Raw genomic sequence first — 25,928 nt, forward strand, 5'->3', positions numbered from 1 at the left:
TGTTTGATGAACGCTCAATGCACATTTTTATTTTCCATTTCATTTTTAATGGGCTGGGTTTTTATTTAAGAAATGCGGAAAGCCAACAAGACTATAATCAATAGGCTCATTTTAAAAATCCAACAAACTCAAGGGTCGCTTTATTATTTACCAGATCCACCACACAATTGCGGGGATAGCTCAGTTGGGAGAGCGTCAGACTGAAGATCTGAAGGTCGCGTGTTCGATCCACGCTCACCGCATATTTTTTACTTACCATTTCATTTTTAATGGGCTGGGCTTTTTTTAGAAATTCGGAAGCCCACAAGACTAAGGCCCATTTTAAAAAGCCGACAAACTTAAAATCGGTTCATTATAGCGGGGATACCTCAGTTGGGAGAGCGTCTGAAGATTTGAAGGTCGTATGTTCGATCCACGCTCACCGCATACTTTTACTTTCCATTTCATTTTTAATGGGCTGGGCTTTTTTCTAGAAATGCTGAGGCCCACAAGATTATAATCATTAGGCCCATTTTACAAAGCCGACAAACTCAAGGGTCGGTTCGTCATTTAACAGAATCCGAGACCCAATTGCCTCCATTTTAGTCCCTTCTCATTTATTTCCCTCACCCATTAGCCGCGCTTCCACTGAGTGGGCAAGGCAGCTTAACACCCTAAAGCCCTAGAAACCGCCATTGAAGAAGCTCCGAGCTTCTTCCTCTTACCAGTTCGTCTTGTATAGAGTTTTCATCTCTGGAACCGATCTGGAGTTTGGAGTTTCGAGGTCTTAATTGTTAGGTTAGATTTAGCTTGGCGACTCAAGATGTGGAACAATGGACAGATTGCACCGCCGGGTACTGGTGGCTCTTCTATTCCGCCACCGCCTGCTGCACAGCCTTCGTACACGGTGTTGCCTTCTCCTGCTGAGGCCGAGGCCAAGCTCGAGGAGAAAGCTAGGAAATGGCAGCAGCTGAATTCGAAGCGGTACAGTGATAAAAGGAAGTTTGGATTTGTTGAGACTCAGAAGGAGGATATGCCCCGCGAACATGTGAGGAAGATCATTAGGTGAGTTTGTTTATATAAACTGTTCTGAATATTTGAATCCTTCTCTTCTTTCTTTCAACGTGATAACTGACGCATCTCTATTTCTTGTTTTCCCTCTTGATGTTTGTTTGGACGACCTAGTGAAATATTCGAATTAACTTAGCTTTGCTGAAAATTGGTTTGTTAGTCTTTTAGTTTCGATAATTGGACTTGATTCTTCTTGTTTCCACGACTCCAATGTATAGTTTCTTGCTTATGTTTTGGTATTGAAATCCACTCCGTCGGGAAGTTTTTGAAGATCTTCAACACATGTAACTTTCTTCCAAGTCCGTAACTTCGAATGTCTTTGAAATTTAAAGATATTTTTTTAAAAAATTCAGAGTTGTTCTTTGTGCGTTAACTGCTTCGAGGGAAGAATTCTTATGCCTCTTATTATGATACTTTCATTTCTTTATTTCTTCAAGGAGTCGATTACGCTTAACCATTGTGTAAATGAATTTTATTTTTTTCTTCTTACTGAAGTGTGTATTACTAGAAACAAGCAAATCGAAGTCTTAAATCTACCATACTGCTTGTTAGATTGGTTTGACGAACTACTGAAGAATTCACGCTTCATGCTGTTCAATGTTCAATCTTCATATGAATATTACAATATGTGATATATCTTCTTTGTTTTCAACATGAAACTATAATTTTAGTTTCCATAGGGTTCTGTTGCTGCCCTCCGAAGAGAAGAAAAACCTTATTTGATGCAGTGGTTGTGGTGCTGTTTTGTAGTGTTAGGGAAATTTAGTTGGAATGGTATCAAAGAACCTCTCATGCCTCACGAGGTTAAGGTTTCTTGGGGTATTATTGGGATTCACTTATTTTTGTTGTTCCTATTGCTCCTTGGGGTTTTACTTTTTGATGTATGTAATTTGTTTCACTATTGAGACTCCTTTATTTTGTTTCACAATAGAGTAGAATAAAAGAAGCTTCTGTTATCTCTAAACAATTTAACTGTTAATGGTTTGTTAGTATGCTGGGTATTCATATTGTATCTAATTTTTATCTTCACTTTGGCAGAGATCATGGGGACATGTCCTCAAAAAAATATCGTCATGATAAACGTGTTTATCTTGGTGCCCTAAAGTTTGTTCCACATGCAGTTTACAAGCTGCTTGAAAATATGCCAATGCCCTGGGAACAGGTATCCTTTGCCTTTCTGTTTTGTGTTGTTTTGGAACTATATTTCTTCTTGTATTTTTGATTGTTAAACGTAATAGCTTCCAATTACAGGTCCGTGATGTAAAGGTTCTATATCATATTACCGGGGCAATCACATTTGTTAATGAAATACCATGGGTGGTTGAACCTATATATTTGGCTCAGGTATTTTTCTTTCTCCTTTTTTCCCAGTTTATTACTGCAGTGACTAATGTTGTATATGAACTTTTCAGAATACAATTAGGATGATAATTATCATGTTGTGCTAGTAGCAATACTATTTGTGATTAACCTCTTTTCTTTTCTTTTCTTTGTTTTTTTTCTGTTTTTTTTTTTAATTTTATTTTTATACAGTGGGGAAGCATGTGGATTATGATGAGAAGAGAGAAGAGAGATCGTCGGCATTTCAAGAGGATGCGTTTCCCACCATTTGATGATGAGGAACCTCCTCTAGATTATGCTGATAATTTGCTGGATGTTGATCCTTTGGAACCAATTCAGTTAGAGTTGGATGAGGAGGAGGATTCTGCTGTTTACACCTGGTTCTATGACCACAAGCCTCTTGTTAAAACAAAGCTTATCAATGGTCCAAGTTACCGGAAATGGCATCTTTCCCTTCCAATCATGGCTACTCTTCATCGGCTAGCTGGACAGTTACTCTCTGATTTAATTGATCGGAACTATTTCTACTTGTTTGATATGGAGTCTTTTTTTACAGCGAAAGCATTAAACATGTGCATACCAGGTATGCCTTTTCATTATCATTTCTTCTAGTATTATATTTATACAAATATGAAATCATGCAGACACACGCACACATAACGCCAAAGAAGGTTGCCTTGATCACTTGAATGTTTGGAGCTGTTGACTGAACTGTCTACTGTTCCACTGTATAGTATCACTTTATTCATAGAAGTTTCTGTGGCATCAAAACACACATGCAGATATGAATATCTAATGTTAAAGAAGGTTGTCTTGATCTCACTTGAAATGTTTGGAGCTTTTGGATGAACTTTTAACTGTTTTATTGGACAGTATCACATTATTCATTGAAATTTCTGTGGAATCTACAGCTTTGGTTTTTAGTCACTAAGATAGGATTCTGTTAGGCATTTCCTTAGCTTGATGTTTTCTTTTTCCATAACTCATGTAATCCATGATGCTTCTTTAGGTGGACCAAAGTTTGAGCCATTGTATCGTGACATGGAGAAGGGTGATGAAGACTGGAATGAGTTTAATGACATCAACAAACTCATAATACGGTCACCTCTTAGAACGGAGTATCGGATAGCATTTCCTCACCTTTATAACAACAGGCCAAGAAAAGTGAAGCTTGGTTTATATCACACTCCTATGATTATGTACATCAAGACTGAAGATCCGGACTTACCAGCATTTTACTATGATCCTTTAATACATCCAATAACCAGCACCAATAAAGATCGCCATGAAAAGAGAACTTATGATGATGAAGATGATGATGATTTTGAATTGCCAGAGGGGGTTGAACCTTTTTTGAAGGACACTCAACTTTATACAGACACCACAGCTGCAGGCATCTCTCTTCTGTTCGCTCCACGCCCTTTTAACATGAGATCTGGTAGAACACGTCGGGCTGAAGATATTCCCCTGGTTTCAGAGTGGTACAAGGAACACTGGTAGGACTCTTCTCTTTTTGTAAATTTCACTAACTTGTTTTAGTCATTTAAAATTTCTGAGTTCTTCTGATTGTATTGTGTGCAGTCCTCCATCATATCCTGTTAAGGTTAGGGTTAGCTATCAGAAGTTGTTGAAATGCTTTGTGTTGAATGAGCTGCATCATAGACCACCCAAAGCTCAGAAAAAGAAGCATTTATTCCGGTCACTTCAAGCAACCAAATTTTTCCAGACAACTGAACTTGATTGGGTTGAAGCAGGTCTGCAAGTCTGTAAGCAGGGGTACAACATGCTGAACTTATTGATTCATAGAAAAAATTTGAACTATCTTCACCTTGATTATAACTTCAATCTGAAGCCAGTAAAGACCCTAACCACCAAAGAACGTAAGAAGTCACGGTTTGGAAATGCTTTTCACCTCTGTCGTGAAATATTGCGGTTGACAAAGCTTGTTGTTGATGCTAATGTTCAGTTTCGTCTGGGTAATGTTGATGCATTTCAATTGGCTGATGGCCTACAGTATATATTTTCACATGTTGGACAGCTCACTGGAATGTACAGGTACAAGTACCGACTTATGCGTCAAATTAGAATGTGTAAAGATTTGAAGCACTTGATATACTATCGCTTCAATACTGGTCCAGTGGGAAAAGGGCCAGGATGTGGATTTTGGGCACCGATGTGGAGAGTCTGGTTATTTTTCCTCCGTGGTATAGTTCCTCTTCTTGAACGATGGCTAGGAAATTTGCTTGCTCGGCAATTTGAAGGAAGACATTCAAAGGGAGTAGCAAAGACTGTCACTAAACAGCGTGTTGAAAGTCATTTTGATTTGGAACTGCGAGCAGCGGTCATGCATGATGTTCTTGATGCTATGCCTGGTACCAACTTCAAATTTATATTTTTGTCTCTTCAGTGTGTGTTGCTCTATTAATTTCTGAGTATTCAACCACTTTTTTCTAACCCTTAACTAATTACATATAATGTTTCTGCAGAGGGCATCAAGCAAAATAAAGCTCGAACTATCCTCCAGCACCTAAGTGAGGCATGGCGATGTTGGAAAGCAAATATTCCTTGGAAGGTACTCATCTGCTCTTGCACTCTGTCTTCTGGCTCTTTCCCAGGTTTCCTCCATATAGATATTCATTGTACTTTGGGGTTTTCTTCAGGTTCCTGGTCTGCCAGTTCCTATTGAAAATATGATTCTTCGTTATGTCAAGTCAAAAGCTGATTGGTGGACAAATGTTGCTCATTACAATCGTGAACGTATAAGAAGAGGTGCTACAGTTGATAAGACTGTTTGTAGGAAGAATCTTGGAAGACTTACACGTCTGTGGCTCAAGGCTGAGCAGGTTTTTTCTCTTCTAAATTGTCCTCGTTTTGTTATGTACTTGTCCTATTGGTTAGAGTAATATTTCTGCTGTGTAAATTGTTTGCTCGACCTTCGCTATGGCCTTCTAAGATATTACAATTACCAGCGTTCTTAGTTTCCTTTCTCATCTTTCAGGAACGACAACATAATTATTTGAAAGATGGTCCATATGTCACACCTGAAGAAGCAGTTGCCATTTACTCAACGACTGTGCATTGGTTGGAGTCGAGAAAGTTCTCTCCTATTCCTTTCCCTCCACTGTCTTACAAGCATGACACAAAATTACTGATCCTTGCCTTAGAGAGGTTAAAGGAATCCTACAGTGTGGCTGTGAGGTTAAACCAACTCCAGCGAGAGGAATTAGGTCTCATTGAACAAGCTTATGATAACCCACATGAAGCGCTATCTCGTATTAAGCGTCATCTGCTCACACAACGTGCCTTCAAAGAGGCAAGTCTTCATGTCTTCTCTTATTTGCATTAATGATTAACTGATTATGAACATCTATCACCTGTGTTCAACGTGTACTGATATGGTATTTTTGCAGGTTGGTATAGAGTTTATGGATCTATACAGTTATCTCATACCGGTTTATGAGATTGAGCCTCTTGAGAAGATTACAGATGCATATCTTGACCAGTATCTATGGTATGAAGGTGACAAGCGGCATTTGTTTCCCAATTGGATTAAGCCTGCAGATTCAGAACCACCACCTCTTTTGGTCTATAAGTGGTGTCAGGGTATTAACAATCTACAAGGTATATGGGACACAAGTGACGGACAATGCGTTGTGATGCTTCAGACAAAGTTTGAGAAGTTCTTTGAGAAGATAGATTTAACAATGTTGAATAGGTAAGTGCTCCTTAAGTTCTGCGTTGTTGACTGTTGAGTTCAAAGGAAGTTCCAACTTCATGAACTATATACTCAATCCTGTTTTCTTGAATATGTGCAGGCTTCTTCGTTTGGTTCTTGACCATAATATTGCTGATTATGTCACTGCAAAGAATAACGTTGTCCTGTCTTACAAAGATATGAGCCACACAAATTCATATGGATTGATACGTGGTCTTCAGTTTGCTTCATTTGTTGTTCAATATTATGGACTTGTGCTTGATCTGTTGCTTCTTGGTTTGACCCGAGCCAGTGAAATTGCTGGCCCACCACAGATGCCAAATGAATTTATTACTTATTGGGACACAGAGGTGGAGACGCGGCATCCAATTCGGTTATATTCTCGTTATATAGACAAAGTGCATATCTTATTCCGCTTTCCTCATGAAGACGCTCGAGAACTTATTCAGAGATATCTCACTGAGCACCCCGATCCAAACAATGAGAATATGGTTGGATATAACAACAAGAAATGCTGGCCAAGAGACGCAAGAATGAGGCTCATGAAGCATGATGGTACACCTCTTCCCCAAGTTTTTAGTTTATGATATCCTTGGTCGTTATCAATAGGAAGCATTATCTTCCCCATATTTCTCATATATACATTTACACATACATATTATTTAGTTAATGAATTTCCCCCTCCTGTGTTCAGTTAATCTTGGAAGAAGTGTTTTCTGGGATATGAAGAATCGTCTTCCTCGCAGTATCACAACTTTGGAATGGGAGAACAGCTTTGTCTCTGTTTATAGCAAGGACAATCCTAACCTGCTTTTCAGCATGTAGGCATCTCTTATTTTGTTCTTTTACCTCTCTTTGCATTTATACGTCTCCTATTTTCAATTTATTCTGTGTTTCAACTTTTCATTCTTTGCTGCTCCCTAAATATTTTATTTACTACTACTATCCACCAAGATTAATGACTGGAAGCTTACAATTTTCAGCATTTCAAATTACATCTTGTCTCCGTTTCATTAGTGTTCTCTATTTATTTCTATTTTTCTTTTTCACGGTAGGTGTGGGTTTGAAGTACGGATACTTCCCAAGATTAGGATGACTCAAGAAGCATTCAGCAACACGAAAGATGGAGTCTGGAATTTGCAGAATGAACAGACAAAAGAAAGGACTGCTGTAGCCTTCTTAAGGGTTGATGACGAACACATGAAGGTGTTCGAAAATCGTGTTAGGCAGATTCTTATGTCTTCAGGGTCCACAACATTTACCAAAATTGTTAACAAATGGAATACTGCTCTGATTGGTACATCTTTGACCATCGTTTCTTTTCTGGTTGGGGGTTGTGGAGGGTGATGTTAACATGTTCATTGATTCTTCAACTCAGTGTAAATTGACTTCGATGTTCCTTTTTTCTCTCTTTGTGATAGGTCTTATGACTTACTTCCGTGAGGCAACTGTTCACACACAAGAACTGCTTGATTTGCTGGTCAAATGTGAAAATAAAATTCAAACTCGTATTAAGATTGGGTTGAATTCAAAGATGCCCAGCAGGTGAAATAATTTTCTATTTGCTGCGTTGTTTTATATTGAAGATGAAAATGAGAAATTTTATGAACTTTGTTATTGTTCCAGGTTTCCTCCAGTTATTTTCTATACTCCCAAGGAAATTGGAGGCCTTGGTATGTTATCTATGGGTCACATATTGATCCCACAAAGTGATCTTCGGTACAGCCAGCAGACTGATGTTGGTGTAACCCATTTTAGGAGTGGAATGAGCCACGAAGAGGATCAGCTTATCCCTAACCTTTACCGATATATACAGGTGATATTCATTTCCCATGTAGTGATATGCTGAGTGGATAATAATGTTCTTCATCCTTTGCTTACATTTGATGAACTTGTCAATTCTTATACAGCCTTGGGAAAGTGAGTTCATAGATTCACAACGTGTTTGGGCTGAATATGCTCTGAAGAGGCAAGAAGCTCAGGCTCAAAATAGGCGTTTGACACTTGAAGATTTGGAAGTAATTTCTATTTCTTCTCTGTTTCCCATTATGCTTTTTTTTTTTTTTTTTTTTTTTTTTTTTTTTGGGTTAGAAATCATTTGAGTGAGTCTTGGATTAGATTCTTACTGAATAAAAAGAATAGTCATGAAGGACGATAAGCATTTTAATTCTCATGTTGATGGTGTTATGTAGGATTCTTGGGACAGGGGAATACCACGAATTAATACTTTATTTCAAAAAGATCGCCACACTTTGGCATATGACAAAGGTTGGAGGGTCCGTACAGATTTTAAACAATACCAGGTCTTAAAACAAAACCCTTTCTGGTGGACGCACCAAAGACATGATGGGAAATTGTGGAATCTGAACAACTATAGAACAGATGTCATTCAAGCACTTGGAGGTGTTGAGGGGATTCTTGAGCACACGTTATTCAAAGGAACATAGTAAGTTTTATACTCTTCGTTTTGGAGTACCTTAATGCTGTAAATGCCTATTGTGGTACTTCAGATTCCTTCATTAACTGTATTAGAGCATAAATTTGCTGCACAATGATATTTTTAGTCTTGATATAAAAGACTGATGAAAGATACTGATGGTTAACACATATTTCATTTGAAAGGATTTGTAATAATTGAATAATTGTTGATTTCATCAATGGAGTATGTGGCTCAGTTTTCTTTTTCTGATTTCAGCTTCCCAACTTGGGAGGGTCTCTTCTGGGAGAAGGCCTCTGGTTTTGAAGAATCTATGAAGTACAAAAAGCTGACGAATGCACAGAGATCAGGTCTTAACCAGATTCCTAACCGTAGATTTACTCTTTGGTGGTCACCTACCATAAACAGGGCGAATGTTTATGTGGGATTTCAAGTGCAATTAGATCTGACTGGAATCTTCATGCATGGAAAGATCCCAACTTTGAAAATCTCCCTCATTCAGATTTTCCGAGCTCATTTGTGGCAGAAGATCCATGAGAGTATTGTTATGGATCTGTGTCAGGTTCTGGATCAGGAGTTGGATGCTTTGGAAATTGAAACTGTGCAGAAAGAAACAATCCATCCTAGGAAAAGTTACAAAATGAACAGCTCTTGTGCTGATATTCTACTCTTTGCTGCCCATAGATGGCCAATGTCAAAGCCTAGTCTTGTGGCAGAGTCCAAGGATGTTTTTGATCAAAAACCAAGTAATAAGTACTGGATTGATGTGCAGCTTCGTTGGGGGGATTATGATTCTCACGATATTGAGCGTTACACGCGTGCCAAATTCATGGACTACACTACAGACAATATGTCTATATATCCATCTCCCACTGGTAAAATTTTGATATTTTTGCTTCTTTCCTTGTGTTAATGTTCGATATGTTCTATACAACTTAAGCAACCATGGATTGTTTTCAGGTGTAATGATTGGGATGGATCTTGCATATAACCTGCATTCTGCATTTGGAAACTGGTTTCCTGGATCAAAACCACTATTGGCACAAGCAATGAACAAGATCATGAAGGTATACTTTTCGTATGTAGTGTTCTTGGTCGTCAGTCTTGTTAATCTTATTGAAATGTTTGTCACTAATTCCTTGATCTTATACAGTCAAATCCAGCCTTGTATGTTCTAAGGGAGCGTATACGCAAAGGTCTGCAGTTATATTCTTCTGAGCCTACAGAACCATATTTATCATCGCAAAACTATGGGGAGATCTTCAGCAATCAAATAATATGGTTTGTTGATGATACTAATGTGTATCGTGTCACCATTCACAAGACATTTGAAGGAAATCTTACCACCAAACCCATCAATGGTGCCATTTTTATTTTCAACCCAAGGACCGGGCAACTATTTTTGAAGGTCTGTTCTCTTTAGAGGGATATCTCTCTTTCTGATTCCAATTGTTTTCGTTAACTTATTACTTGGACTTTTACAGGTTATCCATACCAGTGTGTGGGCTGGACAGAAGCGTCTTGGTCAGTTGGCCAAGTGGAAAACAGCGGAAGAAGTTGCTGCTCTTGTACGATCTTTACCAGTTGAAGAACAGCCCAAACAAATTATTGTGACTCGTAAAGGAATGCTTGATCCATTGGAGGTTCACTTGCTCGATTTTCCCAATATAGTTATCAAAGGAAGTGAGCTGCAACTCCCATTCCAGGCGTGCTTGAAGATAGAGAAATTTGGTGATCTGATTTTGAAGGCTACTGAGCCCCAGATGGTCCTCTTCAATATTTATGATGATTGGTTGAAGAGTATCTCATCATATACTGCATTTTCCCGTCTAATTCTCATCTTGCGTGCCCTTCATGTCAATAATGAAAAGGCTAAAATGTTGCTAAAGCCGGACAAAACAATTATTACAGAACCCCACCACATCTGGCCTTCTCTCACTGATGACCAATGGATGAAGGTAATTTCATTTTTACATCCCTCATCTTTTATATTTATCTATACTGCCCATTTCACTCTTAAATCTTTCAATTTATTTAATGAATGGGTTCTTATGCTTTTATGGTTATCATCCGTATTAGACTTCATTGCTTCATCTTTTCTTTGCAATGTATAGGTTGAGGTTGCATTAAGAGATCTTATCTTGTCAGATTATGCTAAGAAGAACAATGTGAACACATCGGCCCTAACACAATCTGAGATTCGTGATATCATACTTGGAGCTGAGATAACTCCACCCTCCCAACAAAGACAACAGATAGCTGAGATCGAGAAACAGGTACTTTATATTCCATGTTATTGATTAAGATGATGTGCTCTTGTTCTTGCAGTCTCTTACTTCTCTATGTTCAATTTTGCGTCTCATCCAATCCATTTCTTTCAGGCCAAAGAAGCAAGTCAACTAACGGCAGTCACAACAAGGACGACAAATGTGCATGGTGATGAACTCATCGTCACAACAACGAGTCCATATGAGCAGGCTGCATTTGGATCCAAAACCGATTGGCGTGTGAGAGCAATATCAGCCACAAATCTCTATCTTCGTGTGAATCATATTTACGTTAACTCAGAAGATATAAAGGTGAAGACTGACATTGTACTTTCGTCCCTCTTTTTAACTAGACCGAGTTAGTTCACTGTTCTTTTTTGTTGACTTTTGAATCACAATGGTTTTACAGGAAACTGGATACACTTACATCATGCCTAAGAATATCTTGAAGAAATTCATCTGCATAGCAGATCTACGGACTCAAATAGCTGGATATTTGTATGGAATAAGCCCCCCAGATAATCCTCAGGTTAAAGAAATACGCTGTATTGTAATGCCACCCCAGTGGGGGACACATCAGCAAGTTAATCTTCCTACAACGCTTCCTGAGCATGACTTTTTGAATGATTTGGAGCCATTGGGATGGTTGCACACACAGCCAAATGAGCTTCCCCAGTTGTCACCACAGGTTCCGTTCATCTTTTCCATTCTCAACTTGTCACCTTGATGTTTAATAGCGCCATCTTATTAGAAGGGGTGCGAGGTCATAGCATTATAAATAAGCTTTTATTTATTGATTGGCTTTTTCGTTCCATTTCTTGCAGGATCTCACAAATCATGCTAAAGTCTTGGAGAACAACAAACAATGGGATGGTGAAAAATGTATCATTTTGACCTGTAGTTTTACTCCTGGTTCCTGCTCCCTAACTGCCTATAAGCTAACCCCATCGGGATACGAATGGGGACGTGTAAACAAGGACACTGGAAGCAACCCACATGGGTACCTCCCAACTCACTATGAGAAGGTGCAGATGCTCCTCAGTGATCGGTTTTTCGGCTTCTACATGGTAAAGTCTCTCCCTCACAGAATTTTCTTGGATACATTTTTTTTTTCGTGTGGAGGAGTCACTGATTACTCGATTGCCTTCTGTTCTTAGGTTCCTGATAATGGCCCTTGGAACTACAACTTTATGGGGGTGAAGCATACAGCAGGCATGAAATATGGAGTAAAGCTCGGAACGCCACGCGAATACTATCACGAAGATCATCGGCCTACCCATTTCTTGGAGTTCAGCAACTTAGAGGAGGGTGAAACGGCTGAAGGAGATCGTGAGGATACTTTCACTTGAAAATTTTGTGGCATCATCTTTATAATTACTCGACTCATTTTAACTCCAAGGTTCATAAGTTTTGAATGTAGACATGAACAAACCCCGTGTGTATGCGTGGTTTCAAGTTCAGAATAGGAACCGCTTGTAGTACTAATACGACTCTGTAATGGATGTAACGTCGTGTGGCGTAAGAGGACCCAAAATCCCAAGAGGTTGTAAATTCTAGTTTTGTAAATTCTTATCGATTATTTTAGCTTTTGATAGCTCTCTTTCCTCCCTTTCCCTCTCACAAGAGAAAAAATGGTAAGCTCTTATGAAGCTTCCACTGTATTTGAATTAGAACAATTTGAGGAACTATAGGTAAATCATGTGTTGTTGTACGCTAACAGTATAACAATCAATTTGAATTTATGTATCCATGTTTTTTCTTTTATAAACTATACACAGCCGGAAAGGTTTTTTCATCTACCATGTGAAGTTGCTTCCTGCTTGACGGGGGTGGCCAGCGATACGCTCGGCTAAAATAACATAGAAACCGCTCTCTAATGAGATTTCTTATATTACAGAAAAATCTTTGAGATGACTCAGTATGACTTGAATTCGACCACAATGAGGTGCAAGCAAAACGAACTAGTCCTCGGTATCTGTGTCGATAGGACAAGATCCATCATCTACATTGGCATATGGGTTGAATAAATGTGAGCTAGGATCTGTGCAGCCTAGTACAAGATCGAGTTCACAACGGTCGCCCTGTGGGTATCAAACTCATTAGTTGCAGCCTAAACTTCAAGAATGATGATTATGAGTATTCTATACTAAAACTTTCCTTACCCCTTCTACATTAAGATTACCAATCATTGCACATCTTGTTATAACAATGTTTGTATCGGGAAATATCGCTCTGTCACACGCACCTTCTTTGCTCAACTCTTCGGCTAGACCCTACCGACATGAGAATTGGATTCTTATTGCGTAATGCTAAACATGGCACGAAAATGTAGAGATCAACTTATAATTTGAAGCGTTTCCTATACCTGATTGAAAAAGTCGATTGGTTTGTTTTGCCAAGGCTTGGGAACTTGAAACTGCAGTCTGTAAGGACCATCCCAATCGACCCCGTTCGTGAATGAGAAGATCAAGTTTATAGCTGTGGAAGGCCAGGAAAGTAAATGAGGCAAAGAAAAATGAAACAGTGAGGATAAAGTGAGTTACAGTTCTCGCAGTGCAACCGACCGTGCTTCGGAACGCATATTTGGATGGTGTATATCGGTCCATCAGCTTTGCCTCGGTCTTTCCTGAGCATTGCCCTTGGCTCCCCACCACACATTATTGGCTGATTGAAGCCTCCTGCAACCATCATGTTCAATTCATCAATAAAAAATCAGCTCATATTACAGCTTCAAAGAAAATGAGGAAGTTGATGCAAGTCCTCCTAGCCTGCTATATAACTCACAAGCATTACAGACTTCAATCATTAGTAGTGATGATCAAAACCCGGATTTTACGAGGTAAAGCCAACAAAAACTCATAACGATTCAAAATTAATCCAAGTAACTAGTTCTTTTCCTTGTGTGGGAGCATGTTTTGTTTCCTTTGACATATTACATCATTGAATTTATGAGATCTCACATTGGTTGGAGAGAGGAACGAAACATTCCTTATAAGGGTGTGGAAACCTCTTCTTAGTATATTCATTTTAAAACCTTGAGAGGAAGCCTATGAAGGAAAAGCCAAAGAAGATAATATCTGCTAGCGGCGGACTTGGGCCATTACAAATGGTATCAGAGTTAGACACCGGGTAGTGTGTCAACGGCCGTGAGATTCCACATCGGTTGGACAGGGGAACGAAACATTCCTCATAAAGGTGTGGAAACCTCTCCCTGACATATGCATTTTAAAACCTTGAAGGGAAAGCCCCAAGTGTGTCAGCGGCCCCCAAGCGAGGTGAATTGTGAGATTTCACATCGGTTGGACAGGGGAACGAAACATTCCTCATAAAGGTGGAAACCTCTCCCTAACATATGCATTTTAAAACCTTGAAAGGAAAGCCCCAAGAGGACAATATCTAGTAGCTGTGGGCTTGAGCTGTTATAGACTCTGATGGTTTCGCAACAGAAAATCGACAAAGGCACGGACTTGAGCTATCATAACAGAATAATGGATATCAGGGAATTACCATTAAAAGCAATCCCAAAATCATCATTTGGAACCAGATTGGTCGCAGCTGGATTATAGAAAAGCTTGAGCTTCTCACCCTATCAAATCATAGAACCAATGCAGCCTTCTCAGATTATAACCAACAAGAACCAACAAACACATTAAATCATTACATGAGCTATTATTCTTACTGAAGTCGGAGGTAGACCATTCACAGTTTTCCAGTACACCGGCGCCCGTCCGAGCTCAAACAAAGCCCAAGACGGAAGTTTAATCCTGACAAACAGTTTGCAAAAACACCACAACTTCAAATCATCAGTCCTTAGAAGATTGCAATAACTAAACCGATGGATTTCAATGAAAAAAATGCTAAGAACAACGGAACATTATATGATCATTCTCATCATTTATCTCATTCAATGCCTGCTACACACAGACTCAACTGTGAAACATTATAGATTTACTCATACTCTTTCATTCCCTCTGTTGGAGATGCTTCAACAGCCACAGCAGCAATCACCTTCCTGACCGTTCTAATTCCGACATCCTTCTTCTTCAAAATGCCTCGTGGTAACGACGAACCGAAGAAATTAGAACCTGCTCAAGAAGGAGTGAAGGAACTGAATGCAAAATGATTTCTTCCTCTTCTGAATCAAGTTTTGATTAAACTCCTTCTTGAACTTGAAAACAATACAATAGCAAGACATTCTGTATTTTAACTCCTGTAATATGATGTATACAAACATCCAGCAAGTGTGGGAAACATCAAATATTGATATCAAATTTACAGTAACCATAAGATTAAGCTTTTGAGTTCAATGGTGGTTTAGGGTTTAACACATCCGTTGAACAATCGCTGCTATTATATTCTAAGAAGTACACTACAGAAAGTGGTAAAACAAGAATCATTCAATTAATCGCTTATTCGAGGTCTAAGCATAGCCGATTTTTGCATTGAATAATTCAGATGAGTACAAAGAACATGAATCAGATTCCCCAATCTTGGAACTACAAATGTTAAAAGTTGGATACGAATTCCCCATTTACCTAAGAATCCATGGAATGGGATGAAGCAAAAAGAAGTAGCAGATTAGGAATTTAGTTACCCTGATTTCGAGTAGATTGTGGGCATGATTCTCCTCTGCGTTGGGTTCTTATGGCAGGAGAAGTTTGCAAGGAAGATGCATAGATGGGTGTGTTTGTTGCCGCCATTATCGACAGCTTCAGAGCTTCGATTCAGAGAGAGATGAAGCTCAATGGGATATTTGAGGCCAGAATTGAAGCGGATAAAAAGTAGAGAAGATGGAAGAAATGATTTATAAACACAAATTTTGGGGTTAATTTCGATTCTTTCGTAAATATCTTATTTCACTATCGAACCCCTTGATTTTTTTTGTGAAAATTGACACGATTTGGTTGTCAAATTTGAATTTTAATGCACATTCTTCCAGTTTGTTCATAAAATATCTACATTTCATATCATTACCACCCTTGTTTTTTGAGAATCTACAGAGATTTTTAGATTTTCCACACATAGACGATATAAAACATTTTTGTATTCTTGCTCTAATAGCCACTACAATATTTGAACATTGCCTTCATCGTTTGTAAAATTGTCGATCAAGTCGATAAGAACAGCTATGACTAATTTATTGTACTCATTTCTTGGTAATTTAATCGATAAAAGCATGTTTTCATGTGTAAAATTACACATTACTTAAATAGGAGAACAAAACATTTCTTACAAAATGTGGAAACTTTTTCGAAATAGACAGAGTTTTTAGATCATGAGGGTGAGCGATAGAGAACGAACAAAAATAGATAATATTTGTTAGTGGTAAGTTTGAGTCGTTACAAATAATATCAAAGAGTAGAGTAAAACGAAACATTCCTTGTAAAATTATTATTTTTAGTATTTTATTTTAAAAATATCTTTAAATTTTTTAAAAAGAGTATTAATATACTTCAACTTTTTAAAAAGTCAAAAAATATTTTTATTGTTAGTACTGTGTTTAAAAAATACACATTAAATTTTAAAAAATAATATTAACTCAACACCTCATAGATTATTTCTGAACTTTTTAAATAATGGTAATACTAATCATAAATATATTTTTTTTAACTTTTTGTAAGTTTAAATGTTTTTGAATATTTTAAATTTTTTAAAATATATTAATTGAACTTTTAAAAACTAAAAATAAACATTTTTAAAAATCAAAAGAATTTTTTTTAACATTTTTTAAAGTATATATATATATATATATATATATTAAGTTGAAATTTTTTTAAAACTTTAAAAAAAAATTAAAATAATTTAAGATAAAATATAAAATTAAAAAATATTTTTATTAATATAAAAATCTTTTTTATCACCCAATATTGACTTTATTGGTTGCAATGATTTCAACGACTATTGGAAATTTGACATGATTTTTCTTTTTCCAAGTCAACTAAATATGGAGGAAAAAACTTTCATGAGATTATTTTTTTCTTATTTTATGCTAAAATAATATTTTTAAATAATATTAAATTTGACTTTTTAATTTTATTAAACGTGAATCACTCGATAACAATAATTATTGAGATTAATTTAATGTCTTAAATCACGAACATTCAAATAAAACAAAATATACCAAAAAGCTCGGAAAAAAAAATAATATAAATGTAATTAGTTTACCTAATTTACCTTTAGAAGTTATAATCACTTTCTAGTTGGCCATAAGTTATAATGTTTTTGGTATATTTTTGCTTTCAAATCTTCTAGAACCTAACCTTTTTAGATTTGATTTCTTTTTTAATAATAAATTAGTATAATATTAAACTCGCTAAATTAAGTTATATTATCAATGATTATATAATTACATTAATAAGTTAAATTACAAATATTTATTAATTTTAATTTTAAGTTGAATTCTAAATTCAGATATTAAAAATAGAAATTGCTACGATGTTGTTCTAAAAATATGAAAATTAAAAGCAATAATTTATTTATTGTCTATAATAAACCTACAAATATTATGGAGTTTTATTTCTTAATAGTAAATAATTTTATACAATTTCTCCAATATATATATATATAAGGAAATCAGAGATAAATAAATAAAACAACGTTATTTTATTTTTATTTATTTATTTTTATTATTTAAGTTAATGCATTAAAGCAATAATAATTTCATTTTTCCATTACCCTCTACCAAAATATAATAAATAATAGCTCAAGAAACATAGCATATTTTTAATTTTTTAAATATATTTAACGTAAATAATGATATTATATTAAAAGTTTAAGATCTGACAGATTTTTTTAATTTATACTAACATTAAAATTAACACGACTCTCCACGATGCTTTGTTCTGCTATGAAACATCGATTTTTCTACTAAATATTGGTTGTCGCATTGAAGTGGTATTGAATAGTCAACTTTCTGGTGTCAATCTTCTATCAGAAGTTTCAGCCATGTACATTTCTGAGCTGCTCCCGTCGCTACTTTGTACTATGTTTCTCTAGTTGACAATGATACAGTTGATTGTCTTTTGTTACACCATGAAATTGTTCTCGAACCGAGCTTGAACACATACCCAGTGATTGATCTTCGAGTATCATAGTCTCTTGCATAGTCAACATCATGCTATCTAACTAGCTTGTAGTCTTCGCTTCTTTTATATGAAGGATCGTAATTTATTGTACCTTTGACATATCTCAAGGTCTGTTGAGCTGCATCAAGATGAGACTTCTTCGGACTTCTCATATACTGACTAATGACTCCAACTTCGTTTTCAAATGCATTTGGTTGGTCCATGCAAGAATATATTCTTCATATCTATTTGCCAAAATTTCCAATCTTTATTTGTCACAAGTGCGGGAGGAACTTGTACGATAGTAATCTTTGCCACTAGACTAAACGTTTCCTCACAGTGTAGTTCATATTTTTGAGAGAACCCTGAATCTATAGTCTGAGCTTTGTATCTCACGATTGATTAATCTATTAGACATAACATTTAAATTAATATTTGATCTAATTTTAATCTATTAAATAAAATCAAAATAAAAATTTATTTTTAAAAAAAATTCAGACATGATGAAGAACAATATCTTAATCTGAAAAGACAAGAAATTATGATGTTAATGTTGGATGATGAAAGTCCCACGTCTGCTAATTTAGGAATACTAACTCCATTAGTTTGAGGCTTTTTGGCATGAGAGCTTATGTTCAAAGTGGACAATATCATACTATTATGGAGAGTATCCCAACGATCAAACACTGATACACACTCATGACATTATTTTATATTTTGTGATTTAACAATGAACATGAAGAACAATATCTTAGATTTTGGTCACAGTTTTAATCAATAAAATATTCGAATTAAACGAAAAATAGTATTTATATGCTTTCAGTCTTTTAAAATTGTATTATTATCAGATTCCATTTATTAGTATTAATTTTCATGAGATCCAGAACTCACCGCCCAAAATATAAATTCTTCCCATCTTCATCTCGTCGCTCTCAATTTCGTCTCCTTCCAGTTAACGACCTACAATTACCGAAGCTCTTTCACATTCTTTGTTGTTCAGTTGCAGAAAGAAAGCTTCTAGGCTTGCAGAAGAAGATGGAAGAATTAGGCGTAATCGTGGATGATACCTTCGTGTATAACGAGGAGAAACATCTCACTGTTATGAAAACCTCTCTCTTCTTTGCAGGCGATGGCTTTACCGTCTATGATTGCAAGGGCGAGCTCGTGTTCAGAGTCGATTCCTACGGTCCAGATGCGCGCGAGAAGGATGAAATCGTTCTCATGGACGCGCAAGGCAAGTGCCTCCTCACTGTCCGCCGGAAGGTAATACTAATGCCTCTCGCTTATCTCCTCCTTCATTCTCGTTTCTGTTTTGCCTATTCGAATCTCTACTCGATTCCATAGTTTTTAGAATCGTTTCCTCTGTTCTTGTTGAGATTGATGATTCTGGATCCGATTCCTTTCCCTCTGCGATTCACTCTGGTTATTTTCTGGTTTTAATTTCTCTGATTCCACTCGGCGAGTTACTCCATGATTTTAGTTGCTAGATTTTGAATTTTTTGCCTCGGAAATGAGATTCTGGATTTCTTTGCTGCAACAATAATCGAGTGCGATTGACTGAGGCGCATCGAGCCGAGAGACCTGGCTCGGTTATCCTCATGCTGAATCGAAGCCATTTGTGATTCAGTTTTCATTGTTTATTTTCGATTTCCATAGTTAAACTGTAAGTGCGCCAGAAAAATCGATGAATAACTAGAAAGAAATGACAAACAGAGGCCGAGTCTACATCACCGGTGGGAAGGTTTCGTAGGGGAGAGAACGGAAGGACAGAAGCCAATCTTCAACGTGAGACGTTCGTCGATAATCGGACGGTCGAGCATGACGGTGGAGGTGTTCAAGGGTTCCGGCGACGAGTACCAGATCGAGGGGTGTTTCGGTAACCGTAACTGCACGATCTTCAAAGCGGCAAAGGAACCAATGGCTGAGATTAAACGCAAAGTAGATGCTACCACTAACGTGGTGCTTGGGAAGGACGTCTTCTCTCTCATCCTCAAGCCAGGCTTCGATGGGGCATTCGCCATGGGGTTGGTGCTCATCCTTGATCAGATCAACGGTGACAGTTTTGATGACGACGGTACTGAAATGGATCCTACCGCAGGGGATTAGACCCTTTTTCATTTTTCTTCTTGGATTTTTCTCCTTTTAGAAATAATTCTGCCTGTTGATGGAAAAGCCCCCCGGGGCCCACCAATGCATATCATATGCATTCGCCTTGCCTCCTCCTTGGCATGTATGTATGTATGTATGTATGTATGGTTATCATATTATTGAAACGTACGGATAATAATTAGTAAAACAACATGAGTAATTTAGGTTAAATTATAAAATTTGTGTAAAAGTGTTTATATTATTATTATTATTATGATTTAAAATAGGATCTTATAATTATTATTAATGCATTTGAAGAACTTGGTAAATTAATATTTAGAAAAATGATAATTATGATTGATGGAATTGGGTAACCTAACTCCATTAAATTTAGATTTGATTTAATTGTAAACCATTAAATTATAAGCATGGGTGTTTTGTTTTCACCCATATGTATAATGGGATACCCACTTATTTCATGGGCCCACTCCTCTTCTCAACACCACAAAAGTATCTATGGTTATTATTATCTACTACAATATCACTCATATATTATTTTTTAATTTCCAATTAATAATTCAAGCCATTTTTTAAATATTAATATATATATAGAGAGTTTTTTAATTTAGAAAATAATTAATTAAAAGTCAAATAGTTATTAAATGGGTCTATTTTTTTAGTTTACAAAATTGACTTTGATTTTTTTAAGAACATCTATGACAAAAAGAAAGAATAAAAAATCATGTGAAAAAATCAGTGGATTCATATTGCAAAGTAAGTAAATCAAACTTTATGGCTCACAAATTATTTCAAATTTAATTACAAAATTTTAATTTCATTTAGACCACTTGTCACAATCGGCACTTTGATAGCAAGCGGACTCGATTGTATGGCATTCACTTCCCAACATCAAGCGACATGCTCGAACCTTTAGCCCCGATTCAAGATGAAAATTTTAGAAAATAGGAGCTTAAAAAACGGGGACAGAGATTTTGAACGAAAGTTTTGAAAATATTTGAAAAATTGGTGTTATGGAAATGTAAGCAAAAACACGTCATTTTGGTTTGAAGAATTGTTGCAAAAAGTTTTTATATGATAAATTTTAAAATATTGATATGTTGTGTAAAATTGATAGTAATATTTTATAATATTTTTTTTTTGGTTAAAATTTTAAATTATCAAGTCTGGCATATTAAATTCTTAAAACATAAAATTTAATAGATTAATTATTAATTTATTTAAAAAAAAAAAGGGGCAAAAATGAGCAAATTTATTGGAAGACAAAAGAAATGGAATCCCTCACTATCTGTGGACTAAACAATCTGACGTAATTATGAAAAATGCAATCTAAAAGAGGGCCATCAGAACGGCGGAGAAAGTGAGATAAAGGGTTGCCGCCAGAGCATTGGCGGAGGAAGGCGACGGCGGCGGTGATTGTGCGGCAGGCAGGGGGGGTGACATCGGACCACCGGCAGCGGTGGAGCCGACATTGATGGCTACCTTTTGGCCAAGCGAACAGTGCGGACCAATAGTGCAAACAAAGTAGTGCATGCCCGTGCTGTTGAGCGGCACCGTCGCCGGACCTGTCGTCATGATATCTCCATTGCCGTTCTCGAACTTACAACCGTCAAACGATTCTTTTGATGATACTTTGAGTACGCTGTGCGATCCTGTTGTAAAGGCAAATCCTGCACAAACAAAAACAATTATATTGAAATTCAAAACTAATATAGTTTAATTAAGGGGTTGATCATCGATTTATAAGTAAGAGAATATGTTTCGAGGTCAGCTAAATAGAAGGTTGATCATGGATTTATAAGTAAGGGAATACGTTTCGAGGTCTCGAGGTCGGCTAATTAGAGGGTTGATCATGGATTTATAAGTAAGGAAATACGTTTTGAGGTCTCGAGGCCGGCTAATTAAAGGGTCAATCATGGATCTATAAGTAAGAAATACATCTTGAGGCCGACTAATTAAGGGGTTGATCATGGATTTATAAGTAAGGAATACATCGAAATATTTTGGAGAAACTAAAAGCAAAGTGATGGAGGTCTTACGAAGTGAATCGCCGACAGAGAAGGTGTTTTTAGCAGCCCAGTCGGAGTAGAAAGCAGCGCCGCTGGGTGGAACAGTCCAACCGGTGGAGTCGCCGACATCATGAGTGGTCTGAGCGGTGGCATGTTGAAGAAAAAGCAGCGGAAGTAAACAGAAAAGGAAAGGAAGTGGGGCGGCGGCGGCGGCGGGCATGGCTGAAGTGAGCTAGTTAATATAATAACAAGCAGTGTGTTTGTTGTTGATTGTTAAATGGAGAAAGGGGTGGAAATTTATAGAGAATGAAGTGTGGAAAAGTATGAAGATTAGGGAAGACGTGAAGGGGTGTTGATGAACGTGGAGAATGGGTGAAGGAGAAAAGAAGACACGGCGGCGGCCGTGGAAGGGGAGAGGAAGCCGGTGGGCGGTCAAAGTAAACTGCTTACAACTTGGATCTTTATTTTGGAAGATAAGAATATAAACAAAGGAGGAGGGGACCATACCCCCAATTAATTGCCTTCATTTTTTTTTCTTGTTTTCCCATTTGGAAGGAAAATTGTATTATAATTCAGTTTAGAGAGGGCTCATAAAAATGGCAGACAAGGAGACATAAAGGGTTGCCACAGTTTTGTATCATTAGATCGTAACGGGTAAAGGAGAGTTCGAGGCTCGTAACATACCGTGACAGACAGTTTTGTTGTATCATTAGATCGCGAGTAAATGCTATATTTTCCCTTCACTTCCCTAAGTCTCCTCTTTTGCTTTTAGGTTTTTCCCATTTTGTGGAAGCCAAGAGTGGGTGAGAAAGTTCAACCTATCAAATCTCCCTGCATTCATGGAAACACATTATTGTTAAAACAAATCAAGCTCAAACAATGCTTTCACATACTAATAAAAATGTTGTCATTCGTCTTGTACAGAAAGTAGTCTTCAACTTGAACTCGTGGAACGAGGTAACTAGGATTGTGTTCGTATCTACATCATAATACTCGAAATAAACGTTCATATTACTAAGCTAACTGGGACCCTGAAAGGAAAAATCAGTAGCTAATAGTACCAAGTGAGCCGTAGCAGCAATCCCCAAAAGGAATGTTTACCACCCGCAGATATTGTCTGCTTAAGTTCGTTACATATCGTCGTCAGCCTCACGGTTTTAAAACGTGTCTACTAGAGAGAGGTTTCCGCAAAAATGTTTCGTTCCCTTCTCCAACTGACGTGGGAGATGAGTAACTTCACTTTCATTATTGTTCCTTCTATTCTAAGACTGGATACTGTGTTTTACGTCGTGCTTTGTGTGTCTACCTTTTCTGTGATCGTCCCATCGGAAGCTGGTGTTTTTTCAGTTCTACTGCAATTCTCTTGTCCAGCAGCCCCATTTTCCTCAATATTACAAACGTCGGCCTTTTCCTGTTTCATACAGCATGAATCAATACCTTTCTCTGCTTCTTTGTGTTCCTTCTTTTTTGAACTTGGAGATTATCTCACTCGTTTCCTTGGAGGCTCTTCCTGCTGTGGAGTTGCTTTGCCTTCTCACTAATCCTAGCAGATCTCCTGGGTGTTTCACCAGTACTCCAATCAAAATCCGATACTGCAACGTCTTCAGAATGCGATTTCAAGTACTGCTCAAGCTGTTTTCTATTCCTGATCTCCTCGCTCATGGGTGCTACGAACATAATATCATTGAGGATGGTTGGGAAGGAGCTTCTTGGGTAAGAAGGGTTGAGGATTGTTGGGAAGGAGCTTCTTGGGTACCAAGAACCGTTGAGGATGGTTGGGAAGGAGTCCTACATTGACTAAGGTAGGAATGATCATGAATTTATAAGTAAGGGAGTTTATAAGTAAGGAATACATGCCTTTTGGTTGTTTATAAGTAAGGGATACACGGAATACAGGCTTTTTTAGTTATTTATAAGTAAGGAATACATCTCGACATGAGGCCTTCTTGGGTAAACCAAAAGCAAAGCCACGAGAGCATATACTCAAAGTGGACAATATCGTACCATTATGGAGGGTCGTAATTCTTAACAAGCACAGAAAACATGAAATATCACAATTGCAGCCATTAGAGAAACATTAGTTTTGTAAAGACAGGGCATGGGTGATTTTTGTATATCATTCAAAACAATATTGGCAAGTTCTCTATGCAAAACTATAGAAGAAACAACAAATTATTTCAGAAAATGGACCTCGTTTTAGGATCTGTTAGACGAACATGACTCTCCACAATGTGTATGATATTGTCCACTTTGAGCATAACCTCTCATCATCCAACACATCCCCTCAACAAAGTACGCCTCTCCTTAATCGAGGCTCAAACTCCTTTTCTTTTGGAGTCCTTTGTTCGACATTTGAGGATTACATGGATATGGCTAAGTTTAGGGCATGACTCTGATAGCATATTAGCTGAACATGACTCTCCACAATAGTATGATATTGTCTACTTCGAGTATAAGCTCTCATCTCATGGTTTTGCTTTGGGTTTCCCCAAAAGGCTTGAAACCAATGGAGAGAGTATTCTCTGATTATAAACCCAGGATCATTGGCCTCAAACCAATGGCAAACCAATGGAGAGATTATTCGGCCTCAAACCAATGGAGAGAGTATTCTCTGATTATAAACGCATGATTATTCCCTAAATTAGTCGATGTGGGACTTTCATCATCCAGGATCAGGCCAAAGCTTAAGTTTGAAACTATCAATCCCTTGTCTTCATTCCTTATTACATAATCAGACTTCTTTCTCCATGTGCCTGAAATCACGGCTTGAAACATTATTGCCATTACTCCTCCCCTGTGATGCAGAGGAGTAGCGGCGGAACCAAAGATACCGACAGAAAACACTCCGAAAGGCAGAAAAATAGCATCAGAAAGGCAGAAATCATCACCACAAGCAGCAAATTTCAAATCTAAATGCATCCTAAATAAGGGAAAATCCTAATCATAAAGCCCTGCAACGGCAAAGAGCGATTCCATTGAAGAACCCTAGAACTAAAAAACTCAGCAGAAAGCGAATCCCAGAGTATAATTTACCAAAGAAAATGAAATTCAAGCAAAAATTAGAGACACAGATACAGAATCAACATAAAAACAAGATTCGAAAGCTTAAAAACGAAAAGTTAGAAGAGAAAAGAGAGTGAGAAACACCATTTCTTCCAAGCTTGAAAAAGGTACTTCATGTTTAGCTCCTTCAACTGGGTTTTGAGGATCTTCCTTAATCATCTTTCTTTCACTCGCTCGAAGAAATCGTTCGTCTTAGGTACGCTTTGTAAACGCCTTCGATCGTCAAATAATCATACATCCACAACTAAATTTACTTAAACCATTTAAGATAGAATTATATACCATTGGGCCTTGTTAAACTTTCATCAAAGCCCATTTATTAGACTACTAGACCTATATATACATATGTATATATAATAGTTAAACCATCTTTGGCGGGAGCCTCAAACCAATGATTTTTGGAATGATCTACTGAGTCATGCTCTGAGTTATCAAGTGTGAAGATAGAGCACGAAATGAGGATACGGCAAAACATCCCTTCTGTGTTCTCCCCTCCACAAACCAAGAAATTGTGGTTATGTTGAATGTGGTGTGTGTTAGACGAACACGACTCTCCACAATGGTATGATATTGTCCGCTTTGAGCATAAGCTCTGACTTTGCTTTGGGCTTCCCAAAAGACCTCAAACCAATGGATAGTGTATTCTTATATTATAAACTTATGACCATTCCCTAAATTAACCAATGTGGGACACTTTCATCTAACCTCCCCTCGAACAAAGTACGCCTCCCCTTAATCGAGGCTCGACCCCACCAATGGATAGTGTATTCTTAGATTATAAACTCATGACCATTCCCTAAATTAACCAATGTGGGACACTTTCATCTAACCTCCCCTCGAACAAAGTACGTCTCCCCTTAATCGAGGCTCGACCCC

General features: G+C 37.3%; 4 protein-coding genes, 1 non-coding gene and 1 pseudogene across 6 annotated transcripts; 3 read left to right on the forward strand and 3 right to left on the reverse strand.

The window, feature by feature from the left end:
* The first annotated feature begins 169 nt into the window (after positions 1 to 169).
* Positions 170 to 242, forward strand: TRNAF-GAA. Its single transcript has one exon. It is a non-coding gene; the product is annotated as a tRNA-Phe (tRNA).
* Positions 243 to 600: 358 nt separating this feature from the next.
* On the forward strand, positions 601 to 12,413 carry LOC111488245 (pre-mRNA-processing-splicing factor 8A). The gene is made up of 26 exons (XM_023135943.1): positions 601 to 1,044; positions 2,089 to 2,212; positions 2,302 to 2,394; positions 2,584 to 2,974; positions 3,401 to 3,887; positions 3,973 to 4,763; positions 4,878 to 4,963; positions 5,052 to 5,234; positions 5,390 to 5,704; positions 5,802 to 6,106; positions 6,207 to 6,661; positions 6,801 to 6,927; positions 7,162 to 7,403; positions 7,528 to 7,651; positions 7,733 to 7,922; positions 8,017 to 8,124; positions 8,299 to 8,552; positions 8,802 to 9,418; positions 9,504 to 9,610; positions 9,697 to 9,951; positions 10,028 to 10,501; positions 10,658 to 10,819; positions 10,925 to 11,122; positions 11,220 to 11,498; positions 11,635 to 11,877; positions 11,968 to 12,413. The coding sequence occupies exons 1-26, from the start codon at positions 803 to 805 to the stop codon at positions 12,157 to 12,159; spliced, it is 7,044 nt and encodes a 2,347-aa protein (XP_022991711.1). The 5' UTR covers positions 601 to 802; the 3' UTR covers positions 12,160 to 12,413.
* Positions 12,414 to 12,524: 111 nt separating this feature from the next.
* On the reverse strand, positions 12,525 to 15,627 carry LOC111488246. The gene is made up of 8 exons (XM_023135944.1): positions 15,405 to 15,627; positions 14,769 to 14,895; positions 14,490 to 14,574; positions 14,318 to 14,396; positions 13,375 to 13,488; positions 13,176 to 13,288; positions 12,973 to 13,083; positions 12,525 to 12,891 (listed from the first exon to the last, which is right to left on the reverse strand). The coding sequence occupies exons 1-8, from the start codon at positions 15,508 to 15,510 to the stop codon at positions 12,772 to 12,774; spliced, it is 855 nt and encodes a 284-aa protein (XP_022991712.1). The 5' UTR covers positions 15,511 to 15,627; the 3' UTR covers positions 12,525 to 12,771.
* Positions 15,628 to 18,716: 3,089 nt separating this feature from the next.
* LOC111488299 (protein LURP-one-related 5-like) lies at positions 18,717 to 20,201 on the forward strand. The gene is made up of 2 exons (XM_023135998.1): positions 18,717 to 19,137; positions 19,588 to 20,201. The coding sequence occupies exons 1-2, from the start codon at positions 18,748 to 18,750 to the stop codon at positions 19,978 to 19,980; spliced, it is 783 nt and encodes a 260-aa protein (XP_022991766.1). The 5' UTR covers positions 18,717 to 18,747; the 3' UTR covers positions 19,981 to 20,201.
* A 1,012-nt stretch (positions 20,202 to 21,213) lies between these two features.
* On the reverse strand, positions 21,214 to 25,314 carry LOC111487986 (cucumber peeling cupredoxin-like). 2 transcript variants are annotated; one of them, XM_023135517.1, is made up of 3 exons: positions 25,137 to 25,314; positions 22,020 to 22,820; positions 21,214 to 21,650 (listed from the first exon to the last, which is right to left on the reverse strand). In XM_023135517.1, the coding sequence occupies exons 2-3, from the start codon at positions 22,207 to 22,209 to the stop codon at positions 21,310 to 21,312; spliced, it is 531 nt and encodes a 176-aa protein (XP_022991285.1). In that variant the 5' UTR covers positions 22,210 to 22,820; positions 25,137 to 25,314; the 3' UTR covers positions 21,214 to 21,309. The 2 variants fall into 2 exon arrangements, with proteins under 2 accessions (XP_022991285.1, XP_022991284.1); XM_023135516.1 differs by lacking the exon at positions 25,137 to 25,314 and adding an exon at positions 23,296 to 23,374 and having other exon boundaries at positions 21,215 to 21,650.
* Positions 23,034 to 24,089, reverse strand: LOC111488324 (annotated as a pseudogene).
* Positions 25,315 to 25,928: the final 614 nt, after the last annotated feature.

This window comes from Cucurbita maxima, unplaced genomic scaffold (assembly GCF_002738345.1).
Source record: "Cucurbita maxima cultivar Rimu unplaced genomic scaffold, Cmax_1.0 Cma_Scf00013, whole genome shotgun sequence".
NCBI classification, from domain to species: domain Eukaryota; kingdom Viridiplantae; phylum Streptophyta; class Magnoliopsida; order Cucurbitales; family Cucurbitaceae; genus Cucurbita; species Cucurbita maxima.